The sequence below is a fragment of the Suncus etruscus genome, chromosome 9 (assembly GCF_024139225.1).
Source record: "Suncus etruscus isolate mSunEtr1 chromosome 9, mSunEtr1.pri.cur, whole genome shotgun sequence".
NCBI lineage: Eukaryota > Metazoa > Chordata > Mammalia > Eulipotyphla > Soricidae > Suncus > Suncus etruscus.
The window spans coordinates 54,752,853-54,769,103 of NC_064856.1; the positions used below are offsets into that span (position 1 = coordinate 54,752,853).

The 16,251-nt window shown below is 33.7% G+C and overlaps 2 protein-coding genes across 2 annotated transcripts; one reads left to right on the top strand and one right to left on the bottom strand.

The window, feature by feature from the left end:
* The first annotated feature begins 358 nt into the window (after positions 1-358).
* On the top strand, positions 359-1,321 carry LOC126018192 (olfactory receptor 52N2-like). The gene has a single exon (XM_049780338.1). It carries the CDS (start codon positions 359-361, stop codon positions 1,319-1,321), a length of 963 nt encoding a protein of 320 aa, XP_049636295.1.
* A 6,064-nt stretch (positions 1,322-7,385) lies between these two features.
* On the bottom strand, positions 7,386-8,348 carry LOC126018193 (olfactory receptor 52N2-like). The gene has a single exon (XM_049780339.1). It carries the CDS (start codon positions 8,346-8,348, stop codon positions 7,386-7,388), a length of 963 nt encoding a protein of 320 aa, XP_049636296.1.
* Positions 8,349-16,251: the final 7,903 nt, after the last annotated feature.

The window sequence follows — 16,251 nt, forward strand, 5'->3', positions numbered from 1 at the left end:
TCAACATTGATGGTTTTCCATCTTTCTGAGATATACAATTCTGACTAATGTGAAGTAATATTTCATTAGTCCTTTGGTTTGCACTTTACTGAAAGCATTTATATATGCCTACTGGACATATTCAAGGTATATTTTAAGGAAGTATTAGTTGTATAAACAATTAAGATGTTTATCAACATCTTAAGGACTCTGCTGCTCTTTTAAATCTTATTCTAAAATGAACAAAAGAAGTTGAATGTTTATAGAATTTTCTGATAAAACTATTTCTGCTTTTATGATCTTTAACTTCAAATATCTCTCTTATTCAGGAATCAACTGCTGATAAAGAATGTAAAATGCTCACCTCCTATCATTCATTATGTCAAAGGACAACACTTCCAGCTTGACACCAGGATTTTTCATTTTAACTGGGATCCCTGGGTTGGAAGCTGCACATGTCTGGATCTCCCTGCCATTCTGCTTCATGTACATCATTGCTGTTGTGGGAAACTGTGGGCTCATCTACCTCATCAGTCATGAGGAAGCCCTGCACAGACCCATGTACTATTTTCTGGCCCTGCTCTCCTTCACAGATGTCACCCTGTGCACTTCCACTGTACCCAATATGCTTTGTATATTCTGGTTTAACCTCAAGAAGATTGACTTTAATGCTTGCCTGGCCCAGATGTTTTTTATTCACATGTTGACTGCAATGGAGTCTGGGGTGCTCATGCTCATGGCTCTGGACCGTTATGTGGCCATCTGTTACCCCTTACGTTATGCGACCATCCTCACCAACCCTGTCATTGCCAAGGCTGGTTTTGTAACCTTCTTGAGAAGTGTAACTCTCATCATCCCCTTCACTTTCCTCACAAAACGTCTGCCTTATTGCAGGAGTATTTTCATCCCTCATACCTACTGTGACCACATGTCTGTGGCCAAGGTGTCCTGTGGCCAAGTCAAGGCCAATGCTATCTATGGTCTTTTGGCAGCCCTCTTGATAGGGGGATTTGATATTTTCTGCATTTCTCTTTCTTACACAATGATTCTGAGGGCAGTGGTGAGTTTATCATCTGCAGATGCTCGTCACAAAGCCTTTAGCACATGTACATCACACATATGTGCTATTGTCATTACATATGTTCCAGCCTTATTCACCATATTCACTCACCGTTTTGGGGGGCAAAATATTCCTCATCATATACATATTATTATTGCCAATCTCTATTTAATGTTGCCTCCCACTTTGAACCCCATTGTTTATGGTGTTAAGACCAAACAAATTAGAGAAGGAGTGATCAAGTTGTTCTTAAAGGAAAAAGACATCTTACCTATAAAATAAATATATAAATAAACATTCAAATAATGAAAAATACAAGGAGTGTTTTAGAGAAGGCATATTTTATAATTTTAGAATCTAATGTTCTCAATACTGATATCAATATTAATTGTACATATGTTTTATAATAACTTACAGATGTTTTTGCAGAATTACTCAATGATATATTAATTTAATAATAGAGCTTTGTGTCATTTTAATCTAATTACCACATTGTTTCCTGAGCATTGAAATTGTGTTTTTTCTTTAATTAATTGCATGCTGTCATTTCAAAGTTGTATAAAAGTTATCTCATTGTTAAACATTTATATTTGAAAAATCTTATATTAGATGCTATGAAATAGAGATAGTAAAAATGATGCCAAAAAGATAGTACAACAGGTAGCATACTTTTTTAAAAATAATCAAAATGGGGGCCGGAGCGATAGCATGGAGGTAAGGCATTTGCCTTCCATGCAAAAGGTCAGTAGTTCAAATCCTGGTATCCCATATGGTCCCCCGAGCCTGCCAGGAGTGATTTCTGAGCATAGAGCCAGGAGTGACCCCTGAACGCTGTTGGGTGTGACCCAAAAAACAAAAAAAAAAATAAATATAAAAAAATAAAAATAATAATCAAAATAAACTAGCTCCCCAGAACCATATATAACTTACCAGGCAACAGCATAAATGATCCTTAGGAGAAAAGTCAGGAATATGCCCTGAAAATAGTTGGGTGTACCCATTCACAAAAAAATAAAATAAAATAAAATAAAATAAAATAAAATAAATAAAATAAAATAAATAAGCAAACAATAAAACCAGAAGACAATTTATTGAGTTCATGTTGTTAATACAATAATTCTTGAGAAAATTTATTAAAATTCTCAAAGTGTGTTTTACAAGGCTTTTTACACTTTTTGTGACATTATTTAACCCACCTATGACTTGCCCTAGAGTTTTAAACAAGGCTATGAAATGATAGTATAAAAATAAATAAAAATAAATTATTGGGAAACATTGAAACACAGGACCCACATTCCTCCATGACAACAATATGCTCAAATTGAGGTGAATATGTCTTTCCTGTGGAGCATTTCTTTTCCACACATACTTCAGGTTCCTTTTCTGACACATTGCACATCATGCACTGAAAGCTGGCCCATTTCCCTCTCTTCTTCTTAGACAAAACTCTATAAATGTTTCAAAGATAAATAAATGCTATAAATAATTCATATGAAATATTCTTATTCTGTTTTCCCTTCTTTGGCAGATTATTTACACAAAGAAAACCTTTTATAGCGTATACTTGCAATGTCTTTATGAAGCCTTCACAATGAAAAGAATCATTTGTTGTCCAAAATTTTTTTGTCCTCTGCAGGCAGCTTAATAAATTTAGATGTAGATGGTGATCTTCCTTAAATATTGTCGATCTTTGTTGACTTCAAGAAGCTTTTTCGTTCTTGTTCACAGGGTTCTTTAAATTAAGTGGTGGAAAACAGGCCATTTTATTTCTCTAGACTAGAGGATGTTATTTCATTTGCTTATCAAGGGTTCCTTGTGATGTGGCATCTAGAACCTAAAATCTGGGCCGGGGCCTCATGAACTCTGACTCTGGTGTTTTAACCAAGCATTTTGGAGCCACCTGAACCATGCTTCACCATTGGTGCAGGCAGGCTGCTGAACAAAATTGTGGAAATTCACCGAAACTCATTGGAAATTTAATATAGATTCAATATCTTTCTGAAAAAAACATATTGTATTCTTGTTTGTAGTGCTTGCTCTAATATTACATGTTTTAAAGTGTTGATTTTGGAATTTTAATTAAAATGTAATTATAAATTTAATTACAAAAATTTATTTTAATAAAATTTTCTAACTTTGTTGTTTCATTATGATGACTTTTAAATTATTTATATTTTTTCTGATTATATGAGTGCATGCTTGATCTCTGATGATCTGTTATTTATTAAGGATCGCATCTTAATTTTGCAATTAAGCATGTGGGTTAGCTTCTTTTGTTTTCCTCTAAGTTGTATTGTCTTTTGTGTTATATTTTTATTTTCAGCATATGATATAAGTGAAAAAATATAAACCAAATTTTATATCTATCATAGTGTTTCTGAAGAGGAATGGGGATTACTGAGTATTATGCTGCCACTCTTCCTCCAGGAGCACAACAACCCCTACTCACAAACAAAAAACATTTTCTAGTTTTCTGTTCTAGATTAAAGGCAGTTACTGACCTTTATAGTTCCCTGAAATAGAGGTAGCAGAAAAAGTAGAAGCAATATATCCTGCTTCCATTTGATTATAATACCAGGACTCAATTTCTAGGATTAGTTCTCAGAAGATTCTATCAGTAGTTCAGTGTTTCAACATTAAACCAGAAGTTCATTAATGTTAAGCACTTTAAACACAATTAACATTCTCTTACATCTCAGGTAGGATGTACTCATTCAACAATAATGAGAATTGCTTAAATTGGACACAACATAAAATTTGCCTATGCATGGATGGACATGGAGACTATGGTGTTGAGTGAAATGAGCCAGAGAGAGATAAACAGACATAAAATAGTCTCATTCATCTGAGGGATATAAGAAAAATAAAAGAAAGTATAGCAATAATATCCAGAGTTATTAGAGCTCTACTCTGGGAAGACCAGCTCATGGCATAAAGCTTGCTACAAAGACTGGTTATTACAGCTAGAGCACTAACCACAATGATAATTATCATGACAGTGATAGTGATAGTGAGTGTGAGAGAGAGAGAGAGAGAGAGAGAGAGAGAGAGAGAGAGAGAGAGAGAGGAGAGAGAGAGGGGGGGAGAGAGAGAGAGGAGAGAGAGAGAGAGAGAGAGAGAGAGAGAGAGAGAGAGAGAGAGAGAGAGAGAGAGAGAGAGAGAGAGAGAGGCAGAATGCCTGTCTGAGAGGCAGATATGAAGTTCCCGTGGAGGAGAGAAGTGAAGTGGGAGGTGGTGTGCCGGGGCATACCTAAGCTTTTAGGGAGGCTCAGCCCACCAGATGTATCCTCAGATTTTCCTGGTGGGTAGAACTAATTTAAGCCCCATGGGATTCCTCAAAAGGCCTGCTGTGGACACCTTTTTCCCCTGTGTGGATGGTTGAGGAATTTCAAAAGAGATGCCTGGCATTACATTTTCAGTATTTCGCTATCTCTCCTTTGTATATATCTGGCAAAATAATGACCTCTATCAAATAATTTTGCTCAGAAATTCCAGCACCAAAGTGTATTTGAGAACCCCTTTTCTGGATATAGCCAGCCCCCAAAGCAAAGACAATATTTTTTTCTCTCTTCTTCAAATACGTTGTTGCAGTTGCAGTTTCTGGTAATCAAGGGCGTAACCAGAATGCATATCTTGACTATTGACTCTCCTTTAGAAATAGGGAAACTCATTTTGGGGGATTTGGCTCCTCCCTTTACTTAACCTCTAAAAAAAGCAGAGTCCAGTTCAGTAAAGATCAAGTTCCTAGATATTTTCTACTCCCTCCTAATCCTGATTTTGCATTTGAAGTAAGCTTGCAAGGAATCGCCTTGAGTTTAACCTTCTCTCTTGTAACTTAGAATTTTTACAGTAACATCCATAGCTTAGGTATTGTTACTGTTGTCCTATGCTTTGTGATTATAATTATTCTTTACCTCTGGCTAATTTTACCCCTATAAATCCCCCTGCTCAAAAAATTAAACTTGTCACACTCCTGTCAGAAACGTGTTGACCCCACATACTCTGTGGGGTTTCATTTATTTCATATTTCATATTTCTCCGTATGCCAGTCCGGGTAACCCACTCTCCCTGAAGTGGACTCACCGAAATCACACTGGCACTGTAAGACAGAAGCCTCTTACAGCAGTGGTGGAAAAATCACGCTGGTCCAGGGTTCTATCCCCAGTGTCCTATATGATTCCCTAAGCCAGGAGTGATTTCTGAGCGCATAGTCAAAAGTAAACCCTAAGCATAACTGGGTGTGGCTCAAAAATCAAAAAGAGAAAAAGAAAAACAAACAAAAAGAAAAAGACAATAGGATGAATAAGCTGTTTATTAATTTAAATCAATAAATTTGCATTACAAAGTGATCTAAGGATAAAAATTTAAGATAACAGATATTGGCATAATATTTTGGTTATGTTGGGTCTGGAGTGGTGACACAGAGCAGTAAGGCATTTGCCTTGCCATCGCTAGCCTAGGATGGACCACAGTTTGATCCTATATGGTCCCCCAAGCCAAGAGCGATTTCTGAGCGCATAGCATAGCCAGAAGTAACCCTTCAGTGTCACCAGGTGTGGCCCCCAAAAACTTTTTAGTTATACTGATTATGTTAATTGAGAAGGAATTATTCACTGAACATTTCTTGTTCCCAGCATAGATATGCTTAACTCCAAAACTAATTCTCAAAATGAAACACAATTGGAATTCTAAAATTTATTTATTTTGAGAAGGACATACACTTGGTAGTGTTCAGCACTCCTGTTTTGGATCATGGTTTAGGTTAACATATAATGTTGCAAATCAAACCTGAGTTGACCTGAAGCAAAGCAATTCACTACTCCAGATCCTTGATTAATTGTATCAATATTTAATAAATATGTATGTTATATTTTGCATATTTAAATTTTATACAAATATTTTAGAAATATTGACAGAAAAATATCTTAATAAAGTGAATTATATTTACATTTTTATAAATGTTATTTTTATATTTAATAATAAATATAGTTCTAAAATTTTAGTATATTTTAAATTTAATAAGCTTATCCAAATATTTGGAAATTATGTATAAAAGTACACATATTATGTTTCATAGTCATTTTATTGTACATAATGTGATTCTCAAATGTTTTATTTTTACGGATAAAGCAATTTAACTTTAATGTTATGAATATTTTTCCTATTTAATAACTTATCTCTTTCCTGATCATACCTTACTACTCTAATTTCCTCTTAAATTTTTCACTGAATGTCTTACTTATCATAGCATTTTATTTTCTTTATGGCACTGCATTATTTGTTCTAATTCTTCATCAATTTGTGCCTAATATCAACTCCAGATTTCTTGATAGCAAAATTGGGATTCTTTTTCTTAAAACCTTTCTTAACTATTCACAAAATGCTGCCATTTCTTTTTATTTTAGTTTGACAGCTTCGTTATTTTCTCCTAACAATCAATTAATTAAATTAATCAAAACTTTGTATTTTTAATTTATTTAATTAATTGATTGATTAATTTAATTGATTAAAAACTCCAAGAATTACTTTCCAGGTTTTGTTGAAGTCTAGTAAATCAATAAATACTTAATCCTGGTTCATTTTTATGTTCAGCAGTCCATTCATTAGATTTAAAATGGTAGAAACAACAGAAAAACCAGAGTTAAAGGGCAAAAATATTTTTAACGAAACAAAATTGTTCAGGTTTCACATAAATTTAAAATGAAATTGATGACAAGTCAGACAAAGATGCTCTTGGGAAGTACATGTGCTTTCTCATAACACATGAGATAGTTTGATTATGTAACTTCATCACTAATCTGAGATTTTTGTTATTGTTGTTTTTTCATACCAGACAGTGCTCAGGGGTTATGCCTGACTCTTACTCAAAAATCACTTTTGACTGGTGGGTAAACCATATAGGATGATGGGTATCAAATCCTGGTGAGCCACGTGCAAGGCAAATACATTACCCACTATGCTATTAAAAGCCCTTGAGATATGACTTTACTGTACAAATTCCTTCATTCTGCATATTCTCTGATAGTTCCTAGAAGAAACTTCATAAAAAATTAAAAGTTTATTTGAAATTTGAGATGCTAACTATTCCATTATGTGCATGTTACTTAACCAAAGACCAAACACCTAAACTAAATCACTTCTATATGTTATTTTTATTTATGATCTCAAATTATAATTCTATAATTGTCTAATTTTAGTGTAGAATGTTTACAGGTATTTTTTCCTATGTCATGTTTATTGAAGTTTTCATTCTTTTCTGTTTTTTCTTTTAATTTATATAAAATGCATGTTTTTTCTTTTTATTTATATAAAATGCATGTTTTTGTATAATAGTGTTATATCTATATTATTTTGCACTCAAAATATGTTTCTCTCTAGAAAACAATTTGATCACTCCTTCACGAATCTGTTTGGTCTTCACTCCATAGACAATTGGATTTAAGGTGGGAGGCAGCAACAGATAGAGATTGGCTATAATTATGTGGACATTATGTGGTATAGTTTGAGCCCCAAAGCGGTGAGTAAAGAAGTTGAAAAAAGCAGGGACATAGGTAATAACAATTGCACATATGTGTGATGTGCAGGTGCTAAAGGCTTTGTGGCGAGCATCAGCAGATGCCAGGTTTACTACAGCACGAATAATCATTATATAAGACATGGAGATACAGAAAATATCAGCTCCCCCAAGTAATACGACAACTGTGAGACCATAGATAGCATTAATTTTTATGTTTCCACAAGATAATTTGGCTACAGCCATATGGTCACAGTAGGTATGGTGGATAAGGTTGCCCCTACAGAAGGGAAGACGTTTGATTAGGAACATAAATGGAATCATAAATAACACACTCCGGATAAAGGTAGCAAGCCCTACTTTGACAATTACAGTGTTGGTGAGGATAGTAGAATAGCGTAAGGGATAGCAAATAGCCACATACCGATCCAAAGCCATAAGCATAAGCACACCAGACTCCATGACTGTCAACATGTGGATAAAAAACATCTGTACAAGGCAGGCATTAAAGTTAATATATGTTAGATGAAACCAAAAGATACACAGCATATTGGGAACAAATGAAGTACATGCACTAATATCTGTCATGGATAATAAGGCTAGGAAATAATACATAGGCCGATGTAGTGCCTCAACATGAATTATGAGGTAGATGAGCCCACAGTTCCCCACAATAGCAATACTGTACATGAAGCAGAATGGAAGAGAAATCCAAACATGGGCAGCTTCCAGGCCAGGGATCCCATTAAGGATAAAATATCTTGGTGCCAGGTTGGAGCTGTTGGCTCTGTGCATTATAGTCAGTTGCATGTCATGCTGTATTCTCTACCAATAAAATTATCCTACATGGGATGAGAGTAATGACTTTATTCTCAACCAAAGACATGAGTAACAAGATTTAGCTGAAGATAAATACTTTTTCGTACCTTTGTCTAATTTCCAAATCACAGACCCTCTTATATAACATTAATTTAATTACCACATAAACTTATGATGCCATTAGATTTCTTTATCCATCTTATATCAAATGTGCCTACTAATTTAATTTTATTGTATAAAGACCTACTTATCAGCACATGAATTATAGAGTAAAGCTATACTTTTTCACAAATATAAATATAAAACTAGATTCTCTTAGTAAGGAAATTGGGCAGTAAAGATATAATTTGCAATATAAAAAGTAAAATAATGTACATTTTGTATTGTTTTTAAATATGTCTTGCTTTTAACATGAAATATTTTAGTAATTTACTTATCCCAATTTTAGTTTAAATAATTAATGTCCAGTAGCTATTGAGTCTCACATTTATAGGTGGTTAACAATGGTAAGTAAATATAGTTTTCACCAGAACTTGACATATAATAATGAACGAACCTAAAATATTGTCACAATTATTGCTAGTATTATATTATTTTTATTCTAAGAAAAATGTAAATGAAAGTTAGCCATTTCTTTTTCCAACAAATCTTTTCATCTACTTCAGCAAAAGTTTCATAATATTTTTATTTATGAAATATCTAACCCAATTTGAGTGCTTTTAAATATTTAATTGAGTTTCTCACTGTTAAGTCTGGCCCTCTGAACGTTTTGCAAATTTAAATGTTTCTAGCTCAGGGCATTTAGGTTAGCTATTTTCTCTGTCTCTAATGCTTTCCCACAAGGTACACACCTTCAACAGATTTAGGTCTCTTCTCAGTGTAAATTGTAAAGTAGGACATTTTTTGTTTTTGAGCCACACCTGGCAGTGTTCAGGGCTCAGTTCTAGCTATGCATTCACAGATTACTCTTGGTTGGATTCTAGGACTATCTGTCTTTCCAGGACTCAAACTCTTGTCCACACCTGTAAGATAAAACCCTACTCTATGTATTAACACTTTGTCCCAAAGTAGAACTTTCTTTTATTTTCCAATTTAAAGTTACAACTTGCAGCTTCATCCCTTTTTGGTACAATCAATCCTTTCCCAGAATTTTCTAAAACTAGAATTATTAGTATTATTTGTGACCTGCTATAAAAATTTTTGTGCACTGATTTTTCATGTATTTTAACATTGTACCTCATATATTAATAAAGACTAATACAAGAAAAATTGGATTGTCTTGTTTTTTCATAACTAAAAAAATAAGTGTGAGATTGGAATAAAAATGTATCTCATAATGGAAACCCTTTTTCAAAATGTCCATATTCATATCAATTTAAAAATTATATTAGAGAAGCTTTGCATGTACCTTTTTATATTATTCTATATTTCCTGAAGTTATCTACTTAAATAAGAAAAGTCATTGTTAATTTGTGTTTTAGTACTGCTGTTAGTTTATACAATTATAATTCTTAGTAATATAACAAGATTATGACAATCAAATATATTTAAGCATAGTGGCAATGGCATATGCAATTTGTGATATTTGAAATGATTGGGCTACATAGCCAATAGTTCCAAATTTCTTTTATTGGTAGAAGTTCTCTCTACATCCTAAGTACTTCTCTGGTCAACAACAGAGAGCAACGAATATTTTTACTATTTGTTTATATTAAACACTTCTTTGGCCTTTATCAAAACAGCATATTGAGTTTTCTTTCTCAGTGTCTAAATTAGATTTACTTTTCCTCTTCAAGAAAATTAAAAAACATCATTGTCATGATAAAGCCCAACTAACAACTGTCATGACAATCTATCTTAGTGAGTGAGAGAAGTAGAATGCCTGTCTCAAATACAGGCAAGGGTTGGAAAGAAGGGAGGAGGGGGGGGGGGCATTGGTTTTGGAAATGTTGCACTGGTGAAGGGGAATGTTCTGTTTATGACTGAAGCCCAACTACAATCATGCTTGAAATCATGGTGCTTAAATAAAGATAATTTAAAAAATTAAATAAAGAAGAAAGGAAGAAGAAAAAATAGTGACAATATATGGCACTGCTCCAGAAAGATACTTAAGTTATATATGAAAAATTTATCTTTATCACTTATTATCAGTGAAATGCAAACCTAAGCAACCTAAAGGGTGACCTATAGCAAAAAAGTTAGAAACAACTAACACTCAGAATAGTTGAGGAAAAGTAAACCTCATTCATTATTGATGGAACTGGTTAGCTTTTGTAGTCAAGAGCATGGAGATTTATTGAATATTGTGCACACATTTGTGCACAGAGTGTTCAGGAATTTCAGTCCTAGGTGTTTATTCTACCAAAAGAACATCACTGTTAAAAGATACATGCATAGTTATGTTCATTGTGATATTATTTGCATTCGACACGACCTGGAAATATCCTAAATTAGTAGACACAAAGCTGTGTTTTGTATACCAGCAATCAGATGAAATCTTGAGTTTTTATGACATTGTGTATTTAATTGAATATTGTCATACTAAGGAAAATAAGTCACACGGATAAAAACTAATACTGAGAAATCTCAGTCATATTGAATATAAAGAAACAAAGCAAGGGAATGAAATCAAATCCTGAGTCTGGGAGTGGCATGGTATATTATAACCCAAAACATCAATGTTTACACATTTGTAAGGTAATAGTACCAAAATACTAATAAAAGAACAATAATAAGAGTTAAAGCCTTTAAAAGGGTGAGATAATTCAGTCTTATTTAGCCACAATCTTATTGAGCCCTACTAATTAAGAATTTCTGTATATAATCTATATATTTTATTCTGAATTACTTAGACTTACCTTAATGTCAGATGATTTTAAATATCTATTCATAGCTAATATCATTCATAAAAATTGCACAATTTTGGTTTGGAACCTTATATAACAACACTTGGTGACTTCTCTGGGGATTTCTAAGTAAGAGGAAAAATTTGTTTGGGGTTTCCCTGAATGATATTTCATAAATCTCTGAGGAGAGAGGAATAATTTAACTTCTGTGAAGTTAAATTATATTTATACTTAGATGAGCCTTACTAATTACCCAAATATTTGAGCATATACATTTCTACATATATGAACATTATCTGGTTTAAATTAAATTATTAATTTATACATGTAATATGATTAAATTATAAACTTGAAATTATAATTTTTGTAGCTTTATAGATTTTTCATTTCTTTACCTAACTCACAAGCAAAATTTTCTCAGTAATATTGTGTAAACTATATCTAAATTCTCTGTTCCAGAGATTCAGGAAAATATATTATATGCAGTCAGACCATGTTCATTTGTAATAACATACTATTAAACATATCTATTCCAGTAGAAATACAATATTTTTTAAAAATAATTTAATGAATAACAATGAGATATAGTGTTAAAAAGTTGTTGATGATTTATAATATTCCACCAGTTTACATTTCCTGCCATCAATGCTCCCTATCTTCCTCACATCTTCCACCCCAACCTGCCTGTATTGTTGATACTATTCTCTCTTGCCCTTATATTTTCTCCTTTTAATTTGCAATCCTTTTATTGAGAAGATACATGCATAGCACTTTACCTCTTTTCAGCACTCAGTCCTAGTCCTCATTGTGATCATTTTCAGCTACCATTGTCATCATGGTCCCTACTCCTTCCACCCCCTAATATAAAATGCAGCAATCTTTCTAAGCTATTTTGTTATAACACTGTGTTTTACCGAATTGTCTGTAAAATCTAAAATGTTCAAATACTCGGGGCTGGAACAATGGCATAGCGCTAGGGGGTTTGCCTTGCACACAGTTGACTCAGGACAGACCTGGGTTTGATTACTGGTGGCCCATATGGTACCCCAAGTCAAGAGCAAATTTTGAGCGCATAGCCAGGAGTAAGTGTCACCGAGTGTGACCCCAAAACAACAAAAATAGCAAAAAACAAACAAACAAACAAAAAGAATAATAAAATATTCAAATACAAATCCCACCACCAGTGTGTCCTTCCCTTTCCCAGTATCCCCAATCTACCACCCACTGTAGTCTGCCTTTATGCAGGCACAAACAAATCTACTTTATATTGCTTGTTACAGCACAAAGGCAAATGCAGTTATCAACATAGTTCAATTCAAAAAAAATTTAGTTAGTTTTTGGGGGGCCACGTCCTGCAGTTTTCAGGGATTATGCTGGATCTGTGCTCAGAAATCGCTCCTGGCAGACTCTGGGGACCATGTGGGATGTTGCGGTTCGAACCTGAGTTCATTCTGGGTTAGCAGCATGCAAAGATAAAGCCCTACCACTATGGTACCACTCTGATTTCTCAAAAAAATTATCTTTAAATTATGAATCAGTGTCTAAGGATTTACTAGGCTGTGGCTAGTACTAAATTGAGCTTTCTATATTATTGTTTAGTTTCACTGAACTTAGCGAATTACATGTAACTTTTTCATAAGATTTCCTATGATACTGGGCAGATGCTACTATAAAATATTGAGGTGTTTAAGATTTATAGGTCTAAAACAAATATGGTGGCTTCAAAATGTGGTAATATTACATGTCAGAGTTGTTACATTTCTTATGAAAAGTGTAGGCGTGATTGTCAGTTGCTTTACCTCATAAAGAAGGGGGAATCTACTCCCCTCTTCTTTTGATAATTGCCACAGAGGTATCAACCAGGATTGGCCTATCTGGGAAGTATCAGTGATCATTATTTATTTTGGAACTTGGTGAAGGACCTGGGCCAATTTTTTGCTGGGAAGATGGTGTTGGTAAGTGGGTGCTGCCAACTTTTTCAGTGTCGGGTTGGTGTGTGTAGAGGCACGCTGGCCAAATAGCTTCCAAAAAGGAAGACCTGGTTTTCCTCTATTGTCCAATCTCACTTGAGAGAATCGAAATGCTCATAATATTTGATTTAAATTGTAGAGGTGAGCCATTGTCTAGCTAGTGGTATTTGGCTGCTACAATTAATGCAAAGAGGTATTTACCTCCCTCTTTGTCCAAAGACCACAGAAGAATCTTTCTTTTTATTTTATCTTGACATTTATGTATTTTTTCACATATGCAAAGCTTTTCATGATTTTTAGTCATACATTGTACAATACCCTTCATCAGTGCACAACTTCTGTCAGCAGTGTCCCCAGTTTCACTCTGGCCCAACCCCTGACTGTTATCTAGATCTGAAGTTTTTCTTCTCTCTTTCTCTTTCTCTGTTCCTTTTATTTATTTGACCTTTTGAATAATTTGATGATCAATATTGTTACTGAGCGGTATCATGTCTATCACTATATCTCTTTCAGCACCTAATTATTGTCCAGATTGATCATTTCCAACTATCACTGTCATAGTGGTCCCTTTTCTGGCCTTACTGCTATTAGTGGCAAGCTTCCTACCTTGGTCTGATCCTTGTCTCTGTATATTAGTACCATACTATCTTTAATTTTTTATATTCCACAAGTATGTCCAATTATTTTATATCTACTTCTCTTCTTCTGACTAATTTTTCTCAGCACAAAACTCTCCATATCCATTATGTGTAAGCACATTTCATTACCTCATTTTTCCTTACAGCTGTATAGTATTCCATTGTATAGATACCACCATTTCTTTAGCCACTCATATGTTCTCAGGCATTTTTTCTGAGATTTCGGCCACAGTGAGTGGTGCCATGATGAAATAGAAACGCAGAAGGGCTATTATCCTTTGAGATTTTTTGGTAACCTACAGTATATTCCCAAAAGTAGTATTGCTGATTATGTGGAAACTCAATTTCTAGTTTTTTGAGAAAATTCCAAACTGTTTTCCAAAAGGATGGACTAGTCAACCTTCCTACCAGCAGTCCCTCTCTCCCTACATCAGCACCAGCAGAACTTGTTTTATTTTTTGTGATGTGTGCCAGTGTTTGTGGTGTGAGATGGTATCTCATTCTTTTGATTTTCAGCATCCTATTGATTAAGGATGTGGAGTATTTTGGCATGTGTCTTTTGACCATCTTTATTTCATTTATTATTAATGTAGTTCCATAAAAAACAGTATTCTTTAAAGTTGTAGCCCCATTCAATTTTGATCAGATTCAAGGAATTTTAAAATAAATTGAGAATCTCTTAATATTTAAAATGATGTCTCTAAATGAAATGTGCAATATTATAATCAAAGCTTACTAACATTTTTTTTAGTTTGTAGAATATTGGGCTGAAGTAATAGCACAGAGGTAGGGTTTTTGCCTTGCATGAGTCTGACCCAGGTCAGGCCTAGGTTAGATTCCCGGCATCCTATATGGTCTTTGAGCCTCCCAGGAGCAGTTTCTGAGCACAGAGCCAGGAGTAACCTCTGAGCGTCACGATGTGTGGCCCCAAACCATATATATGCCTGGTTTGTATGATATTAGAAATTAAATACAAAATAAATAATGGTATAATAATTCTTTTTTATTCTATAACTGAGAGCTTCAGTGGACATACAAAAATATATCAACTAGTTTTTTTTTTCTTTTTTGGTAATGCAGCCCATTTACTAAATTCATAAAACAAAGCACAACCAAGCTCTATACCACAAACACATTGCTCAGACTGGATTCTCAATTATTAGAAAATAGTGTGATCTGACCTTATTTTAGAATATGGTTATTTTTCTTGTGCAACACATCATGGATATTAGAACTGAACTTTTAGAGTTAATATCTTGAAAAAATGTCAATAAGCCATTAGCAAGACTAATAAAGAGATAAATTTGATAAATTGAATCAGAAATGAAAGAGGATATTTCACCACAGATAGTACAGAAATTCAAAGAGTAATGTAAGACTATTTTGACAATCTTTATTCCACAAAACAAGAGAATCTAGAAGAATGGATACACTCTTGGACTCCTATAAGCCTCCAAGATTGAACCAAGATGATTTGTACATCTGAATAGACCTTTCTGACGAAATTCAAATAGTATATAAAAGGCTTCTCCAAACAAAAACCCAGGCCCCGATAGTTTTACTAGTGAATTCTTTCAAACCTATAGAGAGGACCTACTGCCAATCTTTTCTAATGTTTTTCCAGGAAACTGAAGTAACAGAAACACTCCCACAAAGTTTTTATGGAGCAAACATCACACTTATACCAAAAACAGAGAGAACGCAAGAGAATTACAGGCTGGTATCTTTGATGAAAATTAGGGATAGAATTTAAGTATGTGAGGTGGCTCTCAAATGCCTCTTCTGACTTTTTGACTGAAGTTATTTTTAGTTGTGTGCAATGATATTTCATTGTGGGTTTTATTATTTTTATTTCTGATTAATTATGTTGAATATATTTTCATATGTTTGTAGGACATTTCTATGATTTTCCATGGGAAAATTTCTTGTTTATTTTTCTTGCCCATTTTATAAATTTCTTGTTTGCTATAAGTTGTATAAATTCCTTACATAACTTATCAATTGATTGTTATCAGAATATTAATTTACAAATAACTTACCAGTTACATGTTATATTTTTATTTATTGTTTCTTTTGATGTTTAAATTTTTATTTTTGATGCAGCCTTATTAGTTGGTAAGTCTCCAAATTAGTATAAACCTTGTACACTTTTATGATCTTTTCTATGACATGGCCCACACATTGTTTCAGGATCTAGGAACTCTCCTAATTGACTCTTACCTTGCGAGCTGGTACTCTTCAGGCATCTATGTTATTTCTATTAAATTTTTACAAATTTCTATTGTCACCTATTCATTTATTTGAGGCTTTTTACCATATTTTGTTTTTCTCTGGTTTTATGCATTTCATATTTAAGCTCACTATTGTGTCCTCAGCAGCTGTTACTCTGCTCTTGAGGCTTTCCAGTGAGTTTTTCTTTTCATCT